At 35.6% G+C, this 24,867-nt stretch overlaps 1 protein-coding gene and 1 long non-coding RNA gene across 6 annotated transcripts in view; one reads left to right on the forward strand and one right to left on the reverse strand.

The window, feature by feature from the left end:
• LOC137227843 (uncharacterized) overlaps positions 1–24,867 on the reverse strand; it is a 389,194-nt gene that overhangs the window by 72,934 nt on the left and 291,393 nt on the right. The window lies entirely within an intron of this gene.
• Positions 6,249–23,148, forward strand: TYRP1 (tyrosinase related protein 1). The gene is made up of 8 exons (XM_067744384.1): positions 6,249–6,333; positions 6,767–7,232; positions 8,855–9,177; positions 11,896–12,100; positions 15,167–15,334; positions 17,544–17,723; positions 20,743–20,889; positions 21,739–23,148. The coding sequence occupies exons 2-8, from the start codon at positions 6,848–6,850 to the stop codon at positions 21,942–21,944; spliced, it is 1,614 nt and encodes a 537-aa protein (XP_067600485.1). The 5' UTR covers positions 6,249–6,333; positions 6,767–6,847; the 3' UTR covers positions 21,945–23,148.

The raw sequence follows: 24,867 nt of genomic DNA on the forward strand, positions 1-24,867 counted from the left end.
ATTTCACTAAACAGAAATTAAATTATTGTTAATTGGCACTACACCAGTATTTGCAATATTGTGTTGAATTTAGAAAACTCAGTGAAGAAATTAATGGCACACTTTATCAGAAACTACATTGTTTGAGATGTCGACTTGAAATATTCTGCCCTAAAATAGCAATGTTATGTTTGACTGAATCTCTACTCAGTGACACAAAAACACAGCCCTAACATTATTCTTCTTTGCTTTCACAGAGTTTAAGCTTCTCCATGAGGCAAAAACACATGACTGGCCTAACAGATGACTTTGAGTTGCCTTAATGACTTTGGAATCCTAGCTATTAATCTAAGCTTGCTATAACTAAGCATATAATTTAATAAAACGTAATTCAACTGGACAATGAATATATTCAATATCATTTGCCACAAGTGATCACTAAATATATTAATATTCATCAACAATTTTTCTGGAAAAATAAAGATGCTCCTGAAACTCTTATTCTCCTCAATTTAACCTGAATTCCTGGTCTTTATCATTTAGCTTTTTGACTACATCTTTTATAAATGACTATCATAGGACTTCAAAGGAAAAACGAGAATGAGATATGAGCTTCACATCAGCTTTGGATATATAACATGCACATTAATGGTGGTTACTAATAAGTCTTAATATGCTGCCCATGTGTGTATTTCTGAACAGCCCAATTCTTTTTTTTTTCTTTTCCATTATGGTTTATTACAGGATACTGAATATAGTTCTGTGTGCTATACAGTAGGACCTTGCTGTTTATCCCTTCTATATATAATAGTTTGCATCTGCTAACCCCGTAAGGCAAAATTACTGTGTAAAATTTAATTTCCATCCAAGAAATCCTAGAAATAATTTCTGTAGGGGGCCAAGGAGTGTTGCACATGTATTTTGACACTGATTCCTGACCTATGCTGTGAACAACTTTGTTAGAGTATGGCATTTTAACCATTCCACAATGTTTGGTCAAAGAGCAAAGACAAGTATGTTTTTCTTTTTACACTTTGCACCCGACTCCTACATTAGAAAACACCTACAAGCTGAGGAATGATGTCAATATGTGCAGTAGAATATACTACTGGTGGTCTATTGTTAGGCTTTCACAACTAATAGAGATTGTCATTTCAGCTTTTCCTCTTTCTTCAGTGCTTGGAATCCTTGTTTCACAGGATTACTCATAAAACTGATTGGACACTTGGTAATAATGAAGGCATGGTGTAAATTGTGTCCCAGTCTACTAAGATAGATTATGAATAAGATATTAATTTCAGTATTTTTCATCTACTTTAAGATTTCTATCTTTGATTCATTTATTTATTAAACTAGCATTGATAGTCTGGACTCTCCTGGTTATATATGTTTGTTATACATATTTTATAGATGAGGGATTGAGACTCAGACAAATAAAGGCACCTGCTCACTGAGGCAAAGCTGGTATATTTTATGACTCAAAATACAACACTCTCTCCATTCTCCAGCCTTCTTTTTTAGAATGTGAGCAGTACTTAAAAAATACATACATTCTGGAACCAAATTAATTTGACTTCAAAACCTGAAATTGCCACCTACAAGCTACATAATTTTTTAAAGTTTTGAATCTCCATAAGCCTGTGTTTCCTCATCCTGAAGAAGAGGAATAAAAGTAATACTCTAATAATATTTTTCAAGAATGAGAGCAAATATATGCATGGCACTAAGGGAAATAACAGGTGCTCACGAATAGTAGCTAATGAAAATACTGGAGGTAGGTTATATTTATTCATTTTAGTGGCAGTACTGACGAATTACTAGACTGAGAGTAAATAAGTCAGATGTCTAGTCCTACTTCATTTAAAAAACAGCTAAATGGCTCTCCAGAAATCTCTCAGGTCAGTATTGGAAGAAAGACAAAAACTTGTCTTCTGATAAGTGAGACAAACAATAAACAAGTAAAAAATGAGTAAGTAATAAAAATTTCAGGCAATGTTTAGTACTATGAAGAAGATTTAGTCTTAAAAAAGAGAGTAATGAATGATGGGTTTACAGATAGAAAGGTCTATTTTAGGTGGGGTTTTTAGGCAAGCCCTCTCCGAAGTGGCAACATCGGAACAGAGACCTGAAAGACATAACACAGCAAGTCACACAAACACCTGGGGAAATGGCAGAGGGAACAGTAAGTGTAAGAAACAAAGTAGTGAATAAAAGAGTGTACCAGGGAGGGCAGTGAGAGTGAAGGTTGTCAGAGATTGGAGGGGCCAGATCATGAAGGTTTCTGTATGCACTTGGGTTTTATTCTAGGCATGTTTGGAAATCACTGACAGATTTTGTTTTCATCAGGTTATCAGTAATAAAAAGCTCTCTCAGGCTGCTGAGTGAAAAATAAATTCTCGTGTGGAAAATAAACTCCTGTGACGTTAAGTATGGGGGGTGAGGGGATAAATTAGGTTTTTGCCACAGGGCAGGTTAAATTTTTCCCTTTGCCTATAAATTGTAACCTGGATAAAATACGTGCTTCCTAAACTTATAGGAAAGTAGAAAAATCCCATCGTATTTTTCCAAAATCTAGTGATTCATACCTTAAAGCGATCTAGTATGGCCAACTGGCAGTTAAGACATCATTAGCTCAGTCCAGTATACTCAGCATTGGCTGTAACCAGTTCTCTGCCTGCTGGTCTATTAAAATGTGATGAAAATTATGTACTGTAAGGCACCAGGACTTTTCAGTTCCAACATTCTAGGTATAATAGGTTATTTTCTTAATAACTCTTCCTTTCCCGAAGGACCTCTTCCTTTTCCCATTTACCTGTTGCACAACTTCTTACTTACTTATTTGATAAAGTGATAAAAAGCAAAAATTGGTGCTATCTGTTAATCTGGCTCAACTGCCAAACATAGTTTTGGATATTTACCTGGTGACTTTTGAGGTAACTTGACTTATTCTTTTATTTTTGTTCCTACAACTGTGCAGTAACAGAAAAACAACACAAATTATTAATATAAACATTGAGCCTGGTGATTTAAGATCAAATTTTATGGTGAGAGAACTGCCTGTTAAATATATTGGTATATTCTTAGTCTATAACCTCCTGGAGTAGAGTCATTTTATAATATAATAATAAAATCCCCAGCTTGTGTTTTGTGATTCTAACACATTCAGGCTTTGGGTGCTGACTCAAAGAGTATGGGAATTATTTTCTTTATGTATTTTAATATAATTTTAATGATAAAACCAATTTCCACGTGATTTTAGATAGTTCCAACTGATATGACAATATTTAAAATTACGCAACAACTTATAGGTATCTTCTAATAGAAACCATTAACTCTGCCAATTTATACAAAATAAAAAGATAGGTTAAGAGATATGAAGTACAGAATGAGAACATATGCCTAATCATAGGCCCAGAAGAAGTAAACAGAGTATGGAGATGAGGCAAAATTGGAAGAGAAAAATTACTAAAATATTTCCAGAACGGACAAATTCATGAATCTACAAATATGTAAAGCAAAATGTAGACTAAGTAGAATAAATAAAAATAGATCCATTTCTATACACAACCTATGAAAGCAGAGACAAAAAGAAGATCTTAAAAGAAGTCAGAGAAAGAGAAGACAGATAACTTACAAAGAAACACCGTAAGAATGATAGTAGACTTCTGAGGAACCTCAGTGTCAATGAGAAAACAGCACAGGAACATCTTCAAAATTATCACTCAGGAACTAAAGTGAAATAAGCCATTTGGAGATAGACAACAAGGTCCTACTGCATAGCAAAGGAACTATATTCAATATCCTATAATAAACCATAATGGAAAAGAATATGAAAGAGAATATGTATATATATGTATAACTGAATCACTTTGCTGTACACCAGAAATTAACACAACATTGTAAATCAACTATACTTCAATTAAAAAAAAGATTTTTAAAAAAGAATACATAACATTGACACAGGGATAGTCAAATTCACCAACAGAACAGAAGAGCAATGCCAGAAATAAATCCACTCATACATGAAAACCTGAAAGGGTGATACTGCAGATGACTAGAGAAAGGATGCCTCCAGCTATAAATGGTGCTCAGAAAAATTGGGTTTTGATGTGGAACAAAAAGTTGAACTGAGGTTCCTATTCACATCAAGCACAAGACCTAATTCCACATGCATTTAAAGAGTGAAATGTGAAAGGCAATATTTAAAGCTTTTTATGTTGGAGACAACATGAAAAAATAGCTCATTACTTGTGGAATGGTAAGGATTTCTTAAACAAGACATGGAAGCTACTAACAATAAAATAAAAGATTGATACCATGACATTAAAATTAAGAACTACTAATCCTCAGAAAACTGTGTCAAGCATGCAAAACTTAAGCCATAAATTAGAATAAGAGATTTTCAATATATTTATCTAACAGAAGATTAGAAGACAGAATACATAAAGAAGTCCTATATAGCAAAAAGACAAAAAACCTAATTAAAAAAATTGGCAATATGCATGAAAAAATGTACAATAAAAGAAACAGATGGCATAAAAGCACAAGAACAGTATTAAAACATATTAGTTATTAACATGAATGAAATATCTATCTCTATAATGTTAATTAAGTCTATTATTACCAAGTGTTAGCAAGTTTGTGAACCAGTAAGAAATCTTAAGCACTACTGGTGGGAATATAAATTGATACAACCACTTTGGAAAACAATTTAAAACTAACTTATATTCACAAATCCTATGACTAGCAATCCATTTCCTAGGTATTTACCACAAGAAATTCTTATATATGTTTAAAAAGAAACATTTACAATCCTCTTTACAGCAGTATTGTTCATAAGACAAAAAATTAAATTAAAAATCCTGGAAAATAACCCAAATGTTCACTAACAGGAGAATGGATAGAGTATATTCTTACAATGATATATCAAACTGACATTAAAAAAATAAAATAGAATACTGTTACATACAACAACTTGAATACATAGTATTAGTGGGGGAAAAAAGTTTGGTCACTGAAGCCTACTTAAATAGTAATGATGATAGATAGCATTTTTGTGATTCTAGCGCCCGAGATCCAAGGCAAAAAAGAAAAAGGGACTTTTGGCCTCTATGCATACGACAGATCATAACCAGGATTGCTATGTTTCTTAAAACATTTTAGGAAATATCCTAACATGTATTCATATTAGTAGATTGTTTTATACACAACAGACCAAAATATAAAACTAAATTTAAAAAGAATAACACTAGATTTATAGACACAAATCTTAATAACCATGGCTTGATATGGTTGTAATAAATCATGTTGATGGCCTGGACAAGGGGCTGTGTATAGGAAATTCTTCTTATTCTTTTTACCTTAATTTGTAGACATAGCCTTGGTTGGCTTTTTGTTGGTAACCATATACCCAAGTCCTTTATATAGGTTTCTGGACAATTTTATGGCAGAGAGTCAAATAGGACAGCTAACCCTGATCGCAAATTCTGATCACTTTTGCACAGCAATTATGTACTCCAAACTAAAGATTAACTTTGAAAATTGATTTCATATGTATGGGTCTCAACTCCAGAGGAAAATTCCTTTTGAAATACAGGAATCTATTACCTTTAGTGCCATTAACTTAAGACTGCTTGCAGAGAAGGTAGGAAAGAATAAGCTATTTAGTGGTCATTTTCTAAACAGTAGACATAGCAGTGACCCTGAGATCCTTTGCCACAGAGATGAACACCACCCCAATGGAGGTAAGGGAGTTGGAGTACCCAACTGTCAATACCAGCAGGCACCTTGATAACCAATGTCATATGAGTTGGTGTAATTATATCTGATGCCTTTTCTACTACAATTATTCTCTCTGGAAATTTTAAGAATGGCAGCATCTGTTTTCAAGACGGAACACAATCAAAAGCTACCATCAGGTGCAGGCACTAGCCTAGCCCTTTATCACTAAGAAAAGGTAAGTAATCTCATTTATCCTCTAAAGATATATTTTCAAAGGAAAAAATAAAATTCTCTGCAGTGAAAACAAAAGCTCTCCAGTTTCTCTGACTTGTTGTATTCCAAATTCGTGGCTCTGACCTTTTCTTAAAACTTTAAACATCACAAGGAAATCAGTGGGAAGGCAATCATGTGCTAACCAAATACTTAAAGGGCAGAAAAATTCACTGAAGTGAAAAGAGATTAGTAAAGGGTGGAAAAGAGGACCAGCCCCTCCCAGTTTGGGCGAACAGATTTGGGATGAGTTACCAGGCAGAAACCCACAAGCAATTAACAGCTCTGACATCAGGGCACAAGCAAATATAAAACACTCAGTTCTAAGAAAGGCTCAGCAGAGGATCCCCTCAGGAGTTCAAGGTACTGGAGAGAAACTCTATGGGGAGTGGGTGGATTCCCACCAAAACTCCATTAGGATAAAGGGGACTTTAAATCCTGGATATTAACTTGCTAGAAATCTGCCCCCCATTTCTTCCTTCAGCTCCATGGATAAATGTAATTAACGACAGTGACCCGATGATGAGTGCTTTTGATAAATGGCATCCAGGATAAGTATTTTTTTATATAAATAGAAATTTAAAATGAAGAAAATTAAATGACGAGGACAGGGGATTTAATTATGTAGGTATTATACATGTCAAATTTTTAAAGGTAAATTACTATTTTGATTAGTTTTTGAAATGTCATTTTACAGATATGAAAAGCATTTTGAAGGTGGGTTGGGAAGGGTCTCATGCCATTTATAACAGTACAAAACAACTTGCATAATTTCATCTTGCTTTTTCCTTTTCAGCTTGATTTTTATCTATGTGCCTCGGGCTCTACACAAAGGGCTGAAAACCACAGGCTGTACTGCATTCTTGCTTCAAGCAGAATGAAAGCTCCCAAACTCCTCTCTCTGGGCTATACCTTCTTGGCCCTGCTTTTTTTCCAGCAGGCCTGGGCTCAATTCCCAAGACAGTGTGTCACCATTGAGGCTTTGAGAAATGGCGTGTGTTGCCCAGACCTGTTCCCACTGTCTGGGCCTGGGACTGACCGCTGTGGTTCCTCATCGGGAAGGGGCAGGTGTGAAGTGGTGACAGCTGACTCCCGACCCCATGGCCCCCAGTACCCACACGATGGCAGAGATGACCGAGAGGGCTGGCCCACGCGCTTCTTCAACAGGACATGCCACTGCAATGGCAATTTCTCAGGATACAACTGTGGAACCTGCCGTCCTGGATGGAGAGGAGCTGCCTGTGACCAGAGGGTTCTCATAGGTAAGTGGGGTGTGAATGGATGCACAGTTCTGCGTGGAACTCAACACACTTACAGAATCCTGAACCAGTTGAACTTTCAGAACTCCTAGAAATCATAAAGCTCAAGACTTACTTTTCACAGCTGAGGAAACTGAGGCTTAGAGAGGCTGAGAAATGTATTTGATTTAAGGAGTTGAAGGTGAACCTCAAGTCTTCTAATAACATTTCCTTTCAAAAGATTTGTTGAGCAACTCCTTTATACTAGGAACTGTGCTAGGTGTTTACGACTGGACCTTTCAGTAACTTTGCAAGATAGTTATGTTAATTGTGAGGTTCCGAAAGGTCAAGTCCATGTAGCTGGTATGTGGTAAACCTGGAATTCACACTGAGATGTGTCCAGCTCTAATCGATGAGCTTCTTCCACTACCCTTGCTGACCACAAGGATGGTTCCTGCTCTGATGATCAAGTTCAGCCATTTTACAAGATGAGCCTGGCCTGCAGCCTAAATGACAATAAATGAGAAAGCTTTAAATAGTAACAGTTGGCAATACTGCATTGTTTTCCTTGTGCCAAACATGGGACCAAGAGTTTCAGGGGACGTTTACTGAGCCTTTTTTTTTTTTTTTTTTTTTTTGCGGTACGCAGGCCTCTCACTGTTGTGGCCTCTCCCGTTGCGGAGCACAGGCTCCGGACGCGCAGGCTCAGCGGCCATGGCTCACGGGCCCAGCCGCTCCGCGGCATGTGGAATCCTCCCGGACCGGGGCACGAGCCCGTGTCCCCTGCATCGGCAGGCGGACTCTCAAACACTGCGCCACCAGGGAAGCCCCTTTTTTTTTTTAATTGAAGTATAGCTGATTTACAATGTTGTGGCTACAGCAAAGTGATTCAGTTATACATATATATCTATTTTTTCAGATTTTTTTCCCTTATGGGTTATCACAAAATATTGAGTATAGTTCCCTGTGCTACAGAGTACATCTTTGTTTGTTATTTATTTTATATACAGTTGTATGTACATGTTAATCCCAAACTCCTAATTTATCCCTCCCCCCCTTTCCCTTTGGTAGCCATAAGTTTGTTCTCTCTGTCTGTGGGTGAGTCTTTATTCTGAGCCAGGCTCTGGTCTAAGTGCTTTTTATGTGTGTCCTCTTAGTCTTTACAGCTTTATAAAGCGGATATTTTTACACACACTTTACAGATAAAAAACTGATGCTTAGAGAAATGTGTGCAGTCATAGAATGAGGCTCTGGTCTTAACCACTATACTATACCGCATACCGTGTTTTTGCAAAATTTATGATATTAAAAAGGTAGAAAATTCCAAGAAATATGCCAATAGTGAGCAGAAATCAATATAACAGGATCAGAGAATCATAAAGTCCATGGTAAGATTAAGGAAAGCTCATAGGAATCCTAGAGTAAGTTGGAGAGAGAAAGAGAGGGAGGGGAAGAGAGAGACAAAAAGCAGGCCTGAAGAAGGGATTTTAGCAAGGGGTATTTTTAAAAGTATAAAATGATGTGAGCACACATGTAAATTATCATTCACGGGTAAATGGGACGTGGTGTCACAAGATGATTGTGTGCATTGTCTACCCATGCCCACACTGCAGATGTTTTCACGTTTGAATTTTGTACCCTTAAAGTCAGGAGAAACCTACTGGACTTAAGTACAGAAGAAAAGAACCGCTTTGTCCGGGCCCTGGATATGGCAAAGCGTACAATTCACCCTCAGTTTGTCATTGCCACCAGGAGATCAGAAGAAATATTGGGGCCAGATGGCAACACCCCACAATTTGAGAACATTTCCATTTATAACTACTTTGTTTGGACGCACTACTACTCAGTCAAAAAGACTTTTCTGGGGGCGGGACAGGAAAGCTTTGGTGAAGTGGATTTCTCTCATGAGGGACCAGCGTTTCTCACATGGCATAGGTACCACCTGCTGCAGCTGGAGAGAGACATGCAGGTATGCACGAGGCGTGGCCATGTTCATATCCTTTACAGAGGAGGTGACTTGTTTCTAAGTTGTTGATCCACTGTGTTCTGAATGATCAAAACAGGCGATGACAAAGCGATTGCACATTATTAATCTGCCTTTGGCATTCTGTTAAGTTTCTCCCTATGCTAATTACTTCCTTATTAATTAATCTTTACCCTTTGTGAAGTGAAAAGAAAGTCGTATCAGGGATGAGGAAGCCAATTGAGATATTTGTAGGTGTGAATTAAAACACTGGACATATTCTACAGCTCTGTCATTGAAAAAATAACCCTCATATAGTTTGCAATGAGGGACTCTCACTTGATATGTCTCCCTTTTCAAATGTAAACCAATACCTCCTCCTGGTTTGGATGAGGCAGGTGTGTATAACTTCTCAGTCTTCCAAGTCCCAAATGTATAGCTCACTTTATAAGTTGATGATTCGTTCTGATATGATACGGGGTTTAAATTATGAAAAAAATTACTTTTCATTTATATTGTCATATTTTAACTGAACTCCATTTTTTCCATGCCCCCTACCACTTTGAGGCTTATAGAAGACACCTACTAACAACATCCCATAGGTCAGACATCATTTTAATTTAAAAGGCATTGACTTTTTTGGCATACAGTGAAGCTCAAAACAAAGTTATTTCCTGCTTATTTTTAATCAGATAAGCTAAAGCCACATTAAAGTATCTGTTAACATAAATACTTTCATATTGTTTATTTTACTAATTGCTCTATATTTTAAGAAAAGTATTATTTTTAAATGAAGTTTTTAAAAAAAATTTTGTTATTGACGTACAGTTGATTTACAATGTTGTGTTAATTTCTGCTGTACAGCAAAGTGATTCAGTTATACATATCTGTACATTCTTTTTTTATATTCTGTTCCATGATGGTATTCATAGGATATGGAATATAGTTCTCTGTGCTATACAGTAGCACCCTGTTGTTTATCAATTCTGTATATAACAGCTTACATCTGCTAACCCCAACCTAACCCCTAACCCCTTTAAAATTCTTAGATCTCAATTAGGAAATCCACAAAGTGAACCTGTTTTCTAGATGAAATAACAGCAATGAATCCCTCCCCACAAATTAAAATCTAAAAATTAATCTAAAAATATCCGAGGGCAGATTCCCATATTGATTCGCAGTATGCTTGCGCCCAGCATTATCCAAGAAAATAAATGGTTAGAAGGGAGAGATTTAATGCACTAAAATACAGAACAAAATATTCACATGTAAGTAGTCCATCCATATGCAATTTGAGAGTGATTAAATGAATTCATCTGATACGCTGAACTTCACAGTTTATAGCTCTGATTTCAAGGCATTTTTCAGATTATGAGTAGATAAATCTGTCATTTGTAATCGACTCGAGCTCTTCTTGCCTTCAAGTCATTTTCCCACAGGTACACCAAAAATGAAAGGGCAGGTGGAAAGTATCTAAAAGCTTCAATTTTGCCTGCGTAAGCTTCAACCTCTATGACTTACGTTTTTAAAACCCAACAGCACAAGGGATCCAACAAATTACAATCTAAATGTAACGCACAGTTGAAATGCCACATGAATCTGCTCCAGCTCCCAGATGCCAGTTGCTGAACCACAAACTGACTCTTAATGATCCCTTAGAAGCTGTCACTAATTTTTGTGAACCAGAACAATGGCTTCTAAATAAGGACTCTAAAGCTCTGGAGATCAATAACTGGGGAATACCTTGGAAAGTTCTGACCCTCTAAAATACCCCGAGGACAACGAAATGCTTCCTAGAAAGGGTTTAAAAGTAAAAAAGTACATATGTACTAAATACTTGTGAGATAAAACAATGGCAATCCCTACATTTATATCCCACACTCTAAATATAGCTCACTAAAGGCTTAAAGGAATGAGAAATAACAAGTACAATAAATACATATTTAAAGGAACCCAGTAAAATAAGCATGTGATCTTGAGTCCAGCATTTTTAAAATTGTTGAGATCAGCTCTAAATGGAAACTAGGTCTCTGGTCTAAATAACAGTGTGCACAGAGAAACAGTCTGCTTCAGTTTAGCATTTCCTGTCTGTATTAGTTTCTAGCAGAAGCCTGAGTCTTCATAGTTTAGATTCTGAAGCAGGGGTCTCTAAGTAAAACACCTTCAGTGCCCCGGCAGATAAGGCAAGTGTGAAAGAGCCTCTGTAGTCTGTGGCCAAACCAGAATCTAAATGCCTGAAGTCGTTCTGGTTAAATTAAAAAACAGAAACAAAATAAAAGGCACTGCTTCACATAATATATCTCAAGGCTGAGTCTGGCGCCAGATCAGGAGTTAGTCATGCTTGAACTAGAGATAAGAAAATGGAAGGAAGTGGAAATGTCAAAGTGTAGAAGTGATTATTGATAATTTTTAGTAAAACCAACAGAAATGTAACTACTTGCCTAAAAAAGAAAAGGAAGACACCTCCCCAAAGCATTTGCAGAAACTTCTGTATAACAAGTTGAGTTTCATTCCCTCTAGTGCCCAAGTGACTTCTTGTAGTAAATTTGAGGCTTTGTTAAATAAGGTATTTAAGTCCTCTAGCCCTTCAGACACCACTGACACACTAACTGGTTCCTAAGTGGCTGAAGAGAACTAATAGAAACAGAATGCCAGGGAGTAAACCAAGCAAAGGGAGAATTTTAAACAAAAGCAGAGAATGCTAACAGAGTTTCTGTGATCTAGGAAATGTTGCAGGATACTTCTTTCTCCCTTCCTTACTGGAATTTTGCCACCGGAAAGAACACCTGTGACATTTGCACCGATGACTTGATGGGATCAAGAAGCAACTTTGATTCCACTCTTATAAGCCCGAACTCCGTCTTTTCTCAATGGCGAGTGGTCTGCGAATCCTTGGAAGATTATGATACCCTGGGAACGCTTTGTAACAGTAAGTTCCAAATGACAACTAGGATTCAGAATTGCCTGTTAGGGAAAGTGATTAAATGTGCTGCCTGAAGGCTCTTCATTCTACTAAGGACTTCAGACTAAAATCCACGTTTATTATGGAGAGTTGATGTACAAATATTCACTAAGTACCTAGGACAGTCAAGGCAATCTGGGGTGCTCCAGGGGAAAAAGAAAGTGCCTGTACATTTTTCCATTGCTTTCCTTGAACAACTTGGTCAGTGCATTGCTCACTTTCTTATTTTGGAAATGTCTATTTTGTATTAATTAATCCTCTTAGTAAGCTCAGCACTGCTTAGTAGTCATGTGTCTTGTGTTGGAATTTCACAGAAAATGTTTCCCTTGGAAATGTGAAATATGCAGAAAGAGTTGGAAGTGCCTGGGAGTAAAAAATACATATAATAATAATTACTATTATTATTGTATAATGATTATTACTATTATTTTGTTATTATAATATATTATTTTTACTATTATGTTAATCTGGTCAGAAGGTTAAAAAACCAAAAGGTGACATGGAGGATGCCTTTAAGAAAAGAAAGATACTGTACAGAAGATGTCTGCCAACTAGCTCTTTCCAGCTCTCCCAAAGTGAATACAAAAAGAGAATGATTAACCAGTTTTCCTAGCATCCTTTCTCCAGTGGTCTGAATGCCATCTCTGCCACAGGTCACGTTTCTGTCCTATGTGGATCAGCTCCTGTGAAGCTTTCTGTTCTCTTCCTTAGATCCTATTTTTACCGTCTCTCTTGCTGCTAACAGAAGGTCTTAATTATCAGAGTCTTTTTATCCCATCTTATTTTTCTTCTTCAGGCACGTCTGGCTATTTTGAACTTTTGTTCTTCCATATAAAAACTAGAATTATTGGAATTTATTTTTTATTTTATTATTATACTAATAACATTTATTCTGCACATATTCCTTTAGGCACCAAATATTAAATTACTTTGTAACTTAAATAGAGAATATTTTAAATAGAGCAAAGAAATTAAGTAGATTTTTCACCATTAGAAAATTATTTAGCCATATATAGGAATAAGAGAAGTAAATGTATATAAAATTTTATTCTGTAGAAGTTTAAAAATTAAAATAAAACTTTGTTTGGCATGCTGAATGAGATAAAATTGAGGATCAGTATGTCTTTAGATACCAAAACATTCATCTCTCTCTGACTGTGATTTTTTTTTTTTAATTTGTTTGCACATGGACAACTTCTGCCATTGAACCTATTAACATCCTATGGATTGGAGTCCTGTGGGATTTCCATGCAGGAATGAATGAAAAGTTGAGTGTCTGAAGTAGAAAGCAAATTTAAGAAGTATAGTGAAGAAAGAGCATGTTTCTCATGTGATGAATTAAAGGTGATATTTTAGTGGCTGGAAGAATGTTAGATGTCAATAATTAAATCTTTCAGTATACCGAATTTGGTGCATTTATGGAATACTGCAAAGATACTGTCCAGAAAGCGTATGAGGACATAAGCATGCAATGTCTAAGGAAGGTTTGATCTAAAGCTGTACAGGTATGGGTGTCTTGTAAAAGATGATCAGTGAAACCACAGGAATGGATAATTTCATCCAAGAAGAAAAGTAGAGAGAGGCAAGAATTACCGTGAGGATTAAATCAGATATCTTATTAAAGTATGTGATACCATATCAGACACATTAATATGTGTTCAATAAAATGTTATTTTCCTTTTTTCTTTCACTGGCCTAATAAATAAAACAGTTCTTGTCTAGCTTCCTATCCTTCCCGCCATCCACTACACCCTTACATTGCCACATACCCTAGGCAAACTGTTCACCTAACAGGCCCTCTTGTACAATCAACCTGATCTTTTCATAAATCAACATACACCAAACAACTATTTAGCTTTAATTATATGCCAGTGCTGGATCAAGACTGGAGGACACACTGGTGATCAAGAAAAGAGTTTGTGCTCCGATGGGGCTTATATGATGTATAGAAGAAAGCTTATCTCTTTTATTATTACCTCTGCTTAAAACGTTTGACTTGAAAAATCTGTCTTATTTCACCTCTGGCAATTTTCCTCAGTCCTTCAGGGCTCTTTGCAAATCTCTCTACCTAATGAAGGCTTCCTGAAGCCACCCAATTGGGAAGAATTGATCCTCTCACTTACGCTCTCCCCCCTTCCCACCCCCACCTTCCCTCCCTTCCCTATTTCTCCTTCTCTCCCTCCCTGTCTCCCCAAAGGCATCTCTGTATCTCTAGGGGTACCTATTATCCCTAGTACAGCAGCTCTTTGTTTACCTGTTTATCTTACTGACCTTAAAATGTTTCAATTATTTTCCACGTTAATTGCTGAAAAATATGTGGTGATTGCAATACAGACCGCTTCCCAAAGAGATTTAAGGTTGTTTTAACTTTATTTCTCTGAAGGCTTGAAAGAGCATTCAAGTACAAAATTTCATATGTGTATGAAATATGGATTTCAGTGTAGAGTTCTGATTTATGAGATTATGTTGGTAGGATTTAATTTTCCATGGAATTTTCATTTTAATGTGTTCTCTTGAAAAAAGCATATGTTGATTTAACAAATACAAGGGGCTCTATCTGTTATTGTGATCATCTTTTTTCTCAGGTGATTTTGTGTATCACATATTTTCCCTATTCACAGAAGTTGGACATGATAACTTATTTCCTCACTTTAATGCCACTAAATATGCACTTTAAAAATTTTCTCGGGCTTCCCTGGTGGCGCAGTGGTTGGGAGTCCGCCTGCCGATGCAGGGGAGGCGGGTTCGTGCCCCGGTCCGGGAGGATCCCACATGCCGCGGAGAGGCTGGGCCCGTGAGCCATGGCCGCTGGGCCTGCACGTCCGGAGCCTGTGCTCCACAACGGGAGAGGCCACAGCAGTGAGAGGCCCGCGTACCGCAAAAAAAAAAAAAAAAAAAAAAAAAAAAAAAATTTTCTCTTCTACCAAGGAAACCCTGTTTTTCAGTGTTCGTGCTATGTATACAAATTTGAAAAGCAAAGCTAAGATCTCTAAATGTTCTATACATGTTCACCGTTTCCCATCTTTTCCCCAGGCACTGAGGGTAGGCCAATTAGGAGAAATCCAGGTGGAAATGTGGCTAGACCAATGGTGCAACGTCTTCCTGAACCACAGGATGTCACTCAGTGCTTGGAAGTTGGTTTATTTGACACACCTCCTTTTTATTCCACTTCTACAAACAGTTTCCGAAACACAGTGGAAGGCAAGTAAAAATCGGTGCTCTGCATTGACCTAGTTGTTACACGGAAAACTATTCAAATTCAAATCTCTTTGAAAAAACCCTTTGAATGCCATATGGATCCTGTAAGTTTATGTGAATAGGGCCACCTATTATGATATAATCACAATTCTCTGCTCAAAAAAAGAACTTTCTTAAAGAAAAGTGTGAGACCCTGAAACTTTTTATCATAGGAGAAGCCCTTGGAAATGATTCTGTTAAAATACCTAAAAGGTATTAAACTCAAATTTCTGTTAGGTAGCTGGCCAATATGTGTATAACTATATCAAATTCTAGTATAGGTAAATAATATTCAAGATTGGAGAGATTATTAATTTTTTTCTTAAAAAATATAATTAAAAATCCTGAACATAAGTTGCCATCTACTAAAGCCTGGTTTGGACACCTGTTTTATTTAGGTATCATCCTGCAACTTTTATTAAGATCTATAAAAATCAGAACTTGCATCTAGAGATATTTAATTTGGTTTTCCTTGCTTAATTCAAAGTATTTTAAAGCTGAGAAACTGAGGTCCAAAGAAGTGAAATTAATTTCCAAAGATATCCAGCTAGTTAGTAACAGAGCACAGATTCAAATCCAAATTTTCTAAGTCCTCTAAAATAAATTGTTTCATTTATAATTATTTTATAAAATAATTTACTTTATAAAATAAATTTTGATACCTCTAAATTATTCACGATACATATTTAAAGTTTTAAAAGAGTAGAATCACATTTAACTTTATTATAAACTTGTTATTGTCAAATTTTACCTTAAATACAGCATTGCACATGTTAGACCGCCCTCCCCCCAACCAATAAAAGGGAATAGATCTCTCTTTCCCATAATCTGAGATCCCTGATGTATAGATCCGATAATTATTTTCAATTATCTCCCCCTTTATCATCAAAATTATCTGCCATTCTTTCCTATCTTTATGTTAATTTTCATAACTACAATGATACACTGACTTGGAGATGACTCAATAAATAATAACCGTATTTTGACTAAGCTGGTATTTATAAACTAAGACTATAAGTAGTGATTTCATAAAGAATTTGCAGATTGTGTCTTACTGATGCTCAATCAAAAGACAAATTGTACTGATTTCCTGACAGAATGCATGAAAAGATTAGTGCTTAACCACCTGCTGTGTACATTACAGACAATCTTTAAACGTTTTATGAGTCAAAAAATAATGGAATAAACATATAAAAAATGAGTAAATGAATAACTATAATTATATAACTGAGTTAATGTATTTCAAATTCTAATTTTGCTTTATAATATACAGCCCTTCCCTGCTATCCACGCTCTGGTCCTTCAAGCTAACTACACACACTTGTAACTCCATCCCACATCAGAGACCATCTATTTTTGTTTGTGATCTATCCTTGTCTTCTCTCTAATATGTATTCATGAACAATATATATATATGTGAGTATATATGGGAAATATATGTTATATATAATATGGGAAATGTATATATTATATATAATAGATATATAATATGTGGATTATATATAAAATGGGAATATATATATGATCCACATGTGAAATACATATAATATGGAAATGTATTTGGAGAAGATATATATATAGAATACAGATCATTCTCAAAAGTTCTATAAACGTTTTGACAGCAGTCTTTTCAGATATTTAAAACTAGCACAGAGATGGTAAGAAAGCTCTGAGAAACTGTAACTTCTCCACAAAAATAATTTTCTAAAAATAAACATGCTGACAGTCATTCAAAAGGAATAAGGTAGGAGACTAAAGTAACATCTGGCAATTTAAGCTCCAGGACAATCAGAGTGGTGTTCTCCCAATTGTATCAGCAGTTTTTGTAGAAGCTAGAGCTTTCCACTATCTTTATTTCCATGTAGACCAATGTTACCCTTGTCAAAATAGAGTGTTCTATATATTTTGACTGGTAGTCTTTGCAGGTCATTATTTTTAACCTAGAGGCTACATTTAGAATGCCATGCCACTAGCTTCAAACTAACCCAGCTCTCGGTACAGCAAACACATGTCACCAACCATAGGTACAGAGAAGCAGTGCTATTACACTAAGGTAAAAATTGGCCTGACAAGCTTAGGAAAAATTGTTTCCCAATATAATCACTGCTTTGGACTTGAAAAGTTAGATATGTGTAATGGTTTTTACTATTCTCATCCTTGTTTTTGTATCTAGGTTACAGTGATCCCACAGGAAGGTATGACCCTACTGTGCGAAGCCTTCACAATTTGGCTCATCTATTCCTGAATGGAACCGGGGGGCAAACTCATTTATCTCCCAATGATCCTATTTTTGTCCTCCTACATACTTTCACTGATGCAGTCTTTGATGAATGGCTGAGGAGATATACTGCTGGTAAAACTCTTTCATATGCTTTTTGCAGGCTCAGCAAAGGAGACTGTTCAGATGGCATAGTTAGTTACCACTTTAGGCTAAGCATCTGGCACATTTAAACTACACTTAACAATAGGATAAAATAGCTCTAATATCTAGCCATTTCCAACTATTCTAAACCACTTGGAAAAGGCAGATGAGAAGTCTCTCAGAATAGTAATTGTAAGATGATACTTATTAACATTCAATAGGACTAAAAAGGTCATCCCTTCTCCTTTTTACCATGTAAAGATGACTACCATGTTTCCCCAATTTTTCTTTCTCATATCTTCCAATGAACATCCTCATTGTTTTTTAATATGAATGCAAAAACCTTAAAGAGCTCTTCTTTGATACCCCAAAAGACAGAAAAAATACACTCATAATCCACAGTTCTGATTCTTATTACTTTACGGCCTCTCACAAATGGAAATTTTATTCAACTTGAAAAGTTAATGTTAGTTTTTATATCACATTGTAGAAAATCTCTTTTAAGTTCATTGTAATGCATTTTTAAAATATTATTTAAAGGCTACTTTCTCTTCACTCAGCTGAGAGGGTTGTATTACTGTTCAAACAATGAATGTGCTTTTACTGGTTAAAACATCATAAATTTTCACATTTTAAAAGTGTTCTAAGTTTTGTCTTATGTGCCTTTACTTCGTCATGCACATAAACATAATATTGGAGATTAACTATCTACTGATTCATTTATTCATTCAGCCATCTCTTACTTCTGTGCTGTGTGTGTATGTGTGTGTGTGTGTATGTGTGTGTGTGTGTGTGTGTGAGAGAGAGAGAGAGAGAGAATACAATAGAAACCGCTAATCTAACCTGATTTGGACCATTAATTGATGAGTTGGTCAAAATAGTTTGTTTCATCTGAAAACAATTTAAGAAATAAATAGCTTAAATACAAATATTTATTCACTTATCAATCTTCTATGAATTCACTGATTGGAGTTCCATCTGATTTTTCATCTGTATTTATATACATACATACAACCATAATGAATTGTCTATAATTTACAGTGTCTGTTTCTTTAAAGTGAAACAAGAAATTAACAACCCTTGTGATGCAATCTGAGTACAGTATTACTCTAAATTTTCATAATGCTCCCCTAACCCTTAAAAATCATAGTTGCTCATTCCTAATTCTATAGCAACGTTGCAGCCACTTATTCTTAATAAATCTTTCCAAAGCATTCCATTTATTTATTATAAAAACAACATCCTCCTCTTTTTACAGTCATAATTATCGATTTACGTGTGTTTTGTTATATTACTTTTATTTCAATAACAAATAACTAGAATTAGTAGGTTTAGAAATGAACATAACAAACTTTTGTTAAACATACACTGCTGGAAACTAGACAGCAATGTATAAACTGACAATAAGCATATGTAAATAAATATAGAGTACGTTATATGGGGGAAAGTCTTTGTAGACAAGTAAAATCAGGAAAGGGGATAGGCAGCACTGCGTAAGTATATGGAGAAAAATGCTCCCAAGACAAAGGAACAAAGGAGCCACTGTGGCTGGAGCAGAGTGGGGAGTGGGGAGAAAACGGAGGGAGATGACAAGGTCAGAGAGAAAACAGGGGGCAGATCCTTAAAGACATTGGGTTTAACTCTAAGACAGAAGGGGAGCCATTGAAGGGTCTGACACAGGGAAGCAACATTGCAATCCAATTGCTATTGTTATTTTTATTCTTCTTCTTTTCCTCCACTTATTTTAATGGACACAACTTTTTTATGTAGCTGTAACTGGACTAGGTTGAGGCCAATTCAGTAAAGATGAAGTGGGAAGTTTAAAAATGATCTAAGTTATTAGCTTTAACATCTAACTTTAACAAATAATTAACAGGAGTAGTGCCTTGAGGCCAGGAACCTTGTCTTTTGTTTAATGCTATACCCCATGTGCCTAGATAAGTGCCTGGCATTAGCAGGAGCTCAATAGATTTCAGTGGATATTTAATTAGCATTAATTCATAGTACATTTAAAATCACTAGATTTTAAATTTAAAGTTACAAAAATATAAACACTACCTGCCATTTCTATGATCAATTTTTCTTCAGAGTAGATGCTAAAATACTCTCCTGTGCTTCACAGGATCACAGTGACTGTCCAGGTAATATACTTCTTGCGAACAGAAAACCTAATATTTCACTAGCCTTCTCACATATTCCAGCTCTTTTAAATGTATTTCCACTAATGTCCTACCCAAACCCACTTCCAACTCTGGTTTTGTGACATTCCATTTGGCATTTCATTGTACCAATATAAATATAAACAACAACAACAACAAAAAGGAATGATCTTTTGTCACAAAGAGTATAGCACTCCTTTTATCTGTGATAACAGAAACTTACTAATAATATAAATGCCTATGATTTTTATTTAAGTAGAAAGATGAAAGGCGGCAGGAAGCAAATAGGATTCTAGGTCCTTGATTCAAAGTGTTAAGTGCTTTTTGTTAACAGAGTAAAACCCAGGGAATAAGTTAATATTTATTTCTCTAATTAAACAGAAAAATGAAAAATACTAAACAGAAATAGTCATAGTCAAGGACAAACCTCATTAGCTACAGTGTCTCTCATATTTAAATCATAGATGATACTACAGCAAATTACAGGTCCAATCTTTTCTTTAGCTTTGAAAAGTAAGTTTAATGAATTTTATTCAAATTAGTTTCTGTAATATAAAAGTAAAACAACTAATGATCATCACAGATAAGAAAAGACTAAAATTTCCTTATTTTTAAACTCTCTTTTTGTATTGGATGACATGTTAGTGCTGTACTCAAAGCATCTGAGCTCTGTTTTATGCAATTCCCTGTTCTGCTGTAGTGAAACATTTTTATGTCTTTACTCAGTGTAAAATATGAAAGAATTTTTAAAGTTACCCTTGAATACTTTGGGTCACCTTCAGAACATAATAATAATGTATTAATATTAGCTTGAGTTTGTCTATTAACAAGATGTCTTTGACATATTTTAGATATATCCACATATCCATTGGAAAATGCCCCTATTGGACATAACAGACAATACAATATGGTACCATTTTGGCCTCCAATTACCAACATAGAAATGTTTGTTACTGCTCCAGACAACCTGGGATACACTTATGAAGTTCAATGGTCAAGTGAGTACTGAAAGTGTATTTTTACTGTGGAAATTTCCGAAAGCAAATTTGTCACCCTTAAAGTAATCACATTTTTCTGAGATAAAGTAATCCACAGTTTTCCACTTGGATTTAGAAGCTTTCATTTGAATTTTTATTTGTGGATAAAGAGACTGAATTTAACATTTGTTGAGAGCCCACTCTGACCTGGTATTGAGCTGATTACATACCACACTATTTCATTTAATCCTTACAACCCTCTGAGGCAAGCATTAAAATCCTCATTTTACAAATAAGGAAGACGAGGCTTAGAGGGAGTAATTGTCAAGGATCACCTTTCTAGTGAGCATAGAGAATGAGTCTTGAGCTTAGCCCTGTGTAATATGCCCTTATTTTTCTACTACATAATGTTGCTTCCGTTTATTTAGCCTAAAAAAAAAAAGAGATGGAGATATTCTGAGCTGTTTTTTCTGAGGTTTTGAAATTCAAAACTTTCTGATTTAATTTTAAATACCTTTCTTAACAAAGGCAGTGGGGTACAGTGGAAGAGCACAGGATCTGGATCCTGAAAGACCTGGGCTCCAAAACCAACTCTACTGCATACTAACCAAACGACCTTGGGCAAGTGACTCAAACTCGGAGCCATCATTTCCTTTAGAATGAATATAATAACTATCCCAGTAGGGCTCACTATGAGAAATTGGAAAGTGCTTTGAAGATGCCAGGTGCTATAACAGGCGATGTAGCCAATAAAAATTAAATATGAGGACTTTGTAAAGTGCCTGGAACAGTGCCTCTGTTAGGGTATCCAATTTTGGGTGGCGACTGTTTTATTATTTATTTTTTGCTCTCGTTTTCTTTTTCACATAGGTCGGAATTTTAGTATTTCTGAGATTGTTACCATAGCGGTAATTGCTGCTTTATTACTGGTTGCAGTCATTTTTGTGGGTGCTTCTTGTCTGATTCGTGCCAGAAGAAACATGGATGAAGCAAATCAGTCTCTCCTTACTGATCAGTATCAACACTATGTTGAAGAATATGAAAAAATCCAGAATCCTAATCAGTCTGTGGTGTAATTACAAGTGGTATATTCTCTTATGCATTACTATCATAAAACCATATGGTTGAAAAATAATAGGTTGAGTTAGTAACTGTATTTTCTTTCATTCTGTTACTTCCGTCCTTGTGCATGCACATGCTGGAATTCAAAGCACCAGATACTATTGTCCAGAACTGGGGAAAGTCACAATATTTTCAATGTTTTCTATTTTTCAGTTCTATTTATAATGGTAGGTTGCACCCATTCTATGGTATTTAAGCAGATAGTATGAAGATTTGGGGCATGTTTTGAAGGTCAACTACATGACAATATAAATAAGTTGTTGTACTTTGTTCATATTGTAAAGAAAAATCATGATTGATCATAAACCCCTGATTAAAATACATGAGTAGGATGCAAATGAACTTATTTACGAAGCAGAAACAGACTCACAGACATAGAAAACAAACTTTCAGTTACCAGCTGGGAAAGGGGGTGGGGGAGGGATACAGAAGGAGTTGTGATTAGCAGATACAAACTACTATATATAAAATAGATAAACAACAAGGTCCTACTGTATAGCACAGGGAACTATATTCAATATCCTATAATAAACCATAATGGAAAAGAATATGTATATACATGTATAACTGAACCACTTTGCTGTACACCAGAAACTAACACAACATTGTAAATCAACTACACTTCAATAAAAAATTAAAAAAAAAAAAAAAGAGTAGACATTTCTACAATGTCAAGATGTAAATACATTTCCATTCATTGACACTGGCCAACAGATATAAAGGAGCTACATTTGTAGTTTAAATTAATTATATGACATTATAAATGGGATCCCAATTAACTTTTTCAAACTGATCTTCCCCTTTGATCATCAGCCTATATTATTTAGTTTAAGGTTCAAGGCCACAACAAAATCACAATCTTTGTCACACTTTGGAGAGGTAAAAGCTTTACTTTGTTTAAAAGACTGTCAATAGTGCCTATGCTTGCAGCAGTGTTTTCCTACCTCAATTCACTGAAAAAAGAACTACCCATCCATGCATTTCACCTCCCACTTCCTCTTCTAGTTTCTTAGAGGTCCACAAGGAAGGCATAAATGTAGAGAATATGTGTCATAGTGCTCTACAAATAGCATCAGTTCATGGTGTTTAATTCAAACACCATTTTCTTGTCATTTATCAGCCTTTTATATATTTTCAAAATAAAATATTAAAATATTATTTCATCAGTCCCCCTTTTCTGTACAATTCTGCGAGAACGTCATTCTTTAATTTCTTCCTATCTTTTAACAAAATATTTTTTCTCTTTTTGATCTTGTATTACAGAAACAATATTCCCAATGAAGAACTCTTATAGGCTGGTTATATGAACAAACATTTTAATGAAAATTGGTTAAAAAGAAATAATATCAGTAATAATTATACACTATAGAAAATGGGTAGTCTCATATTCCCAACTCAATAAACAGAAACAAGATTAAAGTTATATACACCTGATTGGTTACTGGGTTTCCTGCTATTAAGCAATCTTCAGGCTATGTACACAAGATAAACAGACGAAACGTGTTAGTGAAAGAGAATGTATATAACAACAATATTGTTTTAACTTTCAAAGAGGATTACTCAGTTGGTTCTCTCGAATACATTTTGATTTATTAAAATCTTATGTACTCAAAGCTTTTCAGATAAATTATTGTATAATGTAAGGTTTATTTTTATATAAACATCAATGAAACTGAGTTCCTTACTTCCTATTTTTGGAGATTTACTAAGTACTCATTTCATAAACATGTATCAAGCACACACTACGGATTTGGGGAGGGGAAAGTCAGGAACATAAAATTAAGGTGACATTTGACTTGGGCCTTAAGGAATACCATTGAATTTACCAAATATAAGAGTAGAGAATGAGATTCCATGCAGAAGTGACAGCATGAGCAAAGTCACATAAGTTTGAAAGAGCATGGAACATTCAAAACTATAAAGCAGGTCAGCGTGGTTAGAGCACAGTTTTCATGGAGGGGAGAAGAAATATAAATTGGGAATAAAATCAGTGTCCTATGCGCAATCCTCAGAAATTTGGAATTCATTCTATTTGAATTCCAAATTTGGAATGAGAGAACAGGGGACAGTCACAAAGTATGTCTGAGAAAGATAACAGTGGAGGTAATATTTTTAAATAATGATGATTAAGAATGATTTGGGGGCTTCCCTGGTGGCGCAGTGGTTGAGAGTCCGCCTCCGCCTGCCGATGCGGGGGACACGGGTTCGTGCCCCGGTCCGGGAAGATCCCACATGCCACGGAGTGGCTGGGCCTGTGAGCCATGGCCGCTAAGCCTGTGCATCCGGAGCCTGTGCTCCGCAACAGGAGAGGCCACAACAGTGAGAGGCCCGTGTACCGCAAAAAAAAAAAAAAAAAAAAGAATGATTTGGAATAGCCAGAGTACAAACGAAGAGACTAGTTAATATCAAATAGTTCATGGGAGAGAGGAGGAGAGCCTGTCCCGAAACATGAGCATTAATTCTAAGAAATCCTAACTCTAATAGAGAGCTACACCCATTACCTTATAAATATAGCTTTGAAAATTTCTCCCTAAATGTGCTGCTTTGTTTTTCTTTTACTCAAGGACTTCTTTCTATTTATTTTACAGCTCTGTAAGATCTTAAGACTTATCTTGATCAGGTAACCATTCCTCCCCCTATAATATGCTACATTATTCATTGTAAATAATACTCTTCTGCAATCTTGGAGATTTTTCACTGGTTCTCAGTCCTCCAGCCCTCTTATAAAACACAGTAAATGAAATTATTATGTACTCACTGGAAAGCACACTGCATACCACTTAAACCCACTCTTTCCTGTTGCATAAGCATACATTGCATGCCAATACCACAAACTGAGCTGAGCTTTATAGTCTAAACAGAGGTAAAAATGCCTGA

Source organism: Pseudorca crassidens, chromosome 7, assembly GCF_039906515.1.
Source record: "Pseudorca crassidens isolate mPseCra1 chromosome 7, mPseCra1.hap1, whole genome shotgun sequence".
NCBI lineage: Eukaryota > Metazoa > Chordata > Mammalia > Artiodactyla > Delphinidae > Pseudorca > Pseudorca crassidens.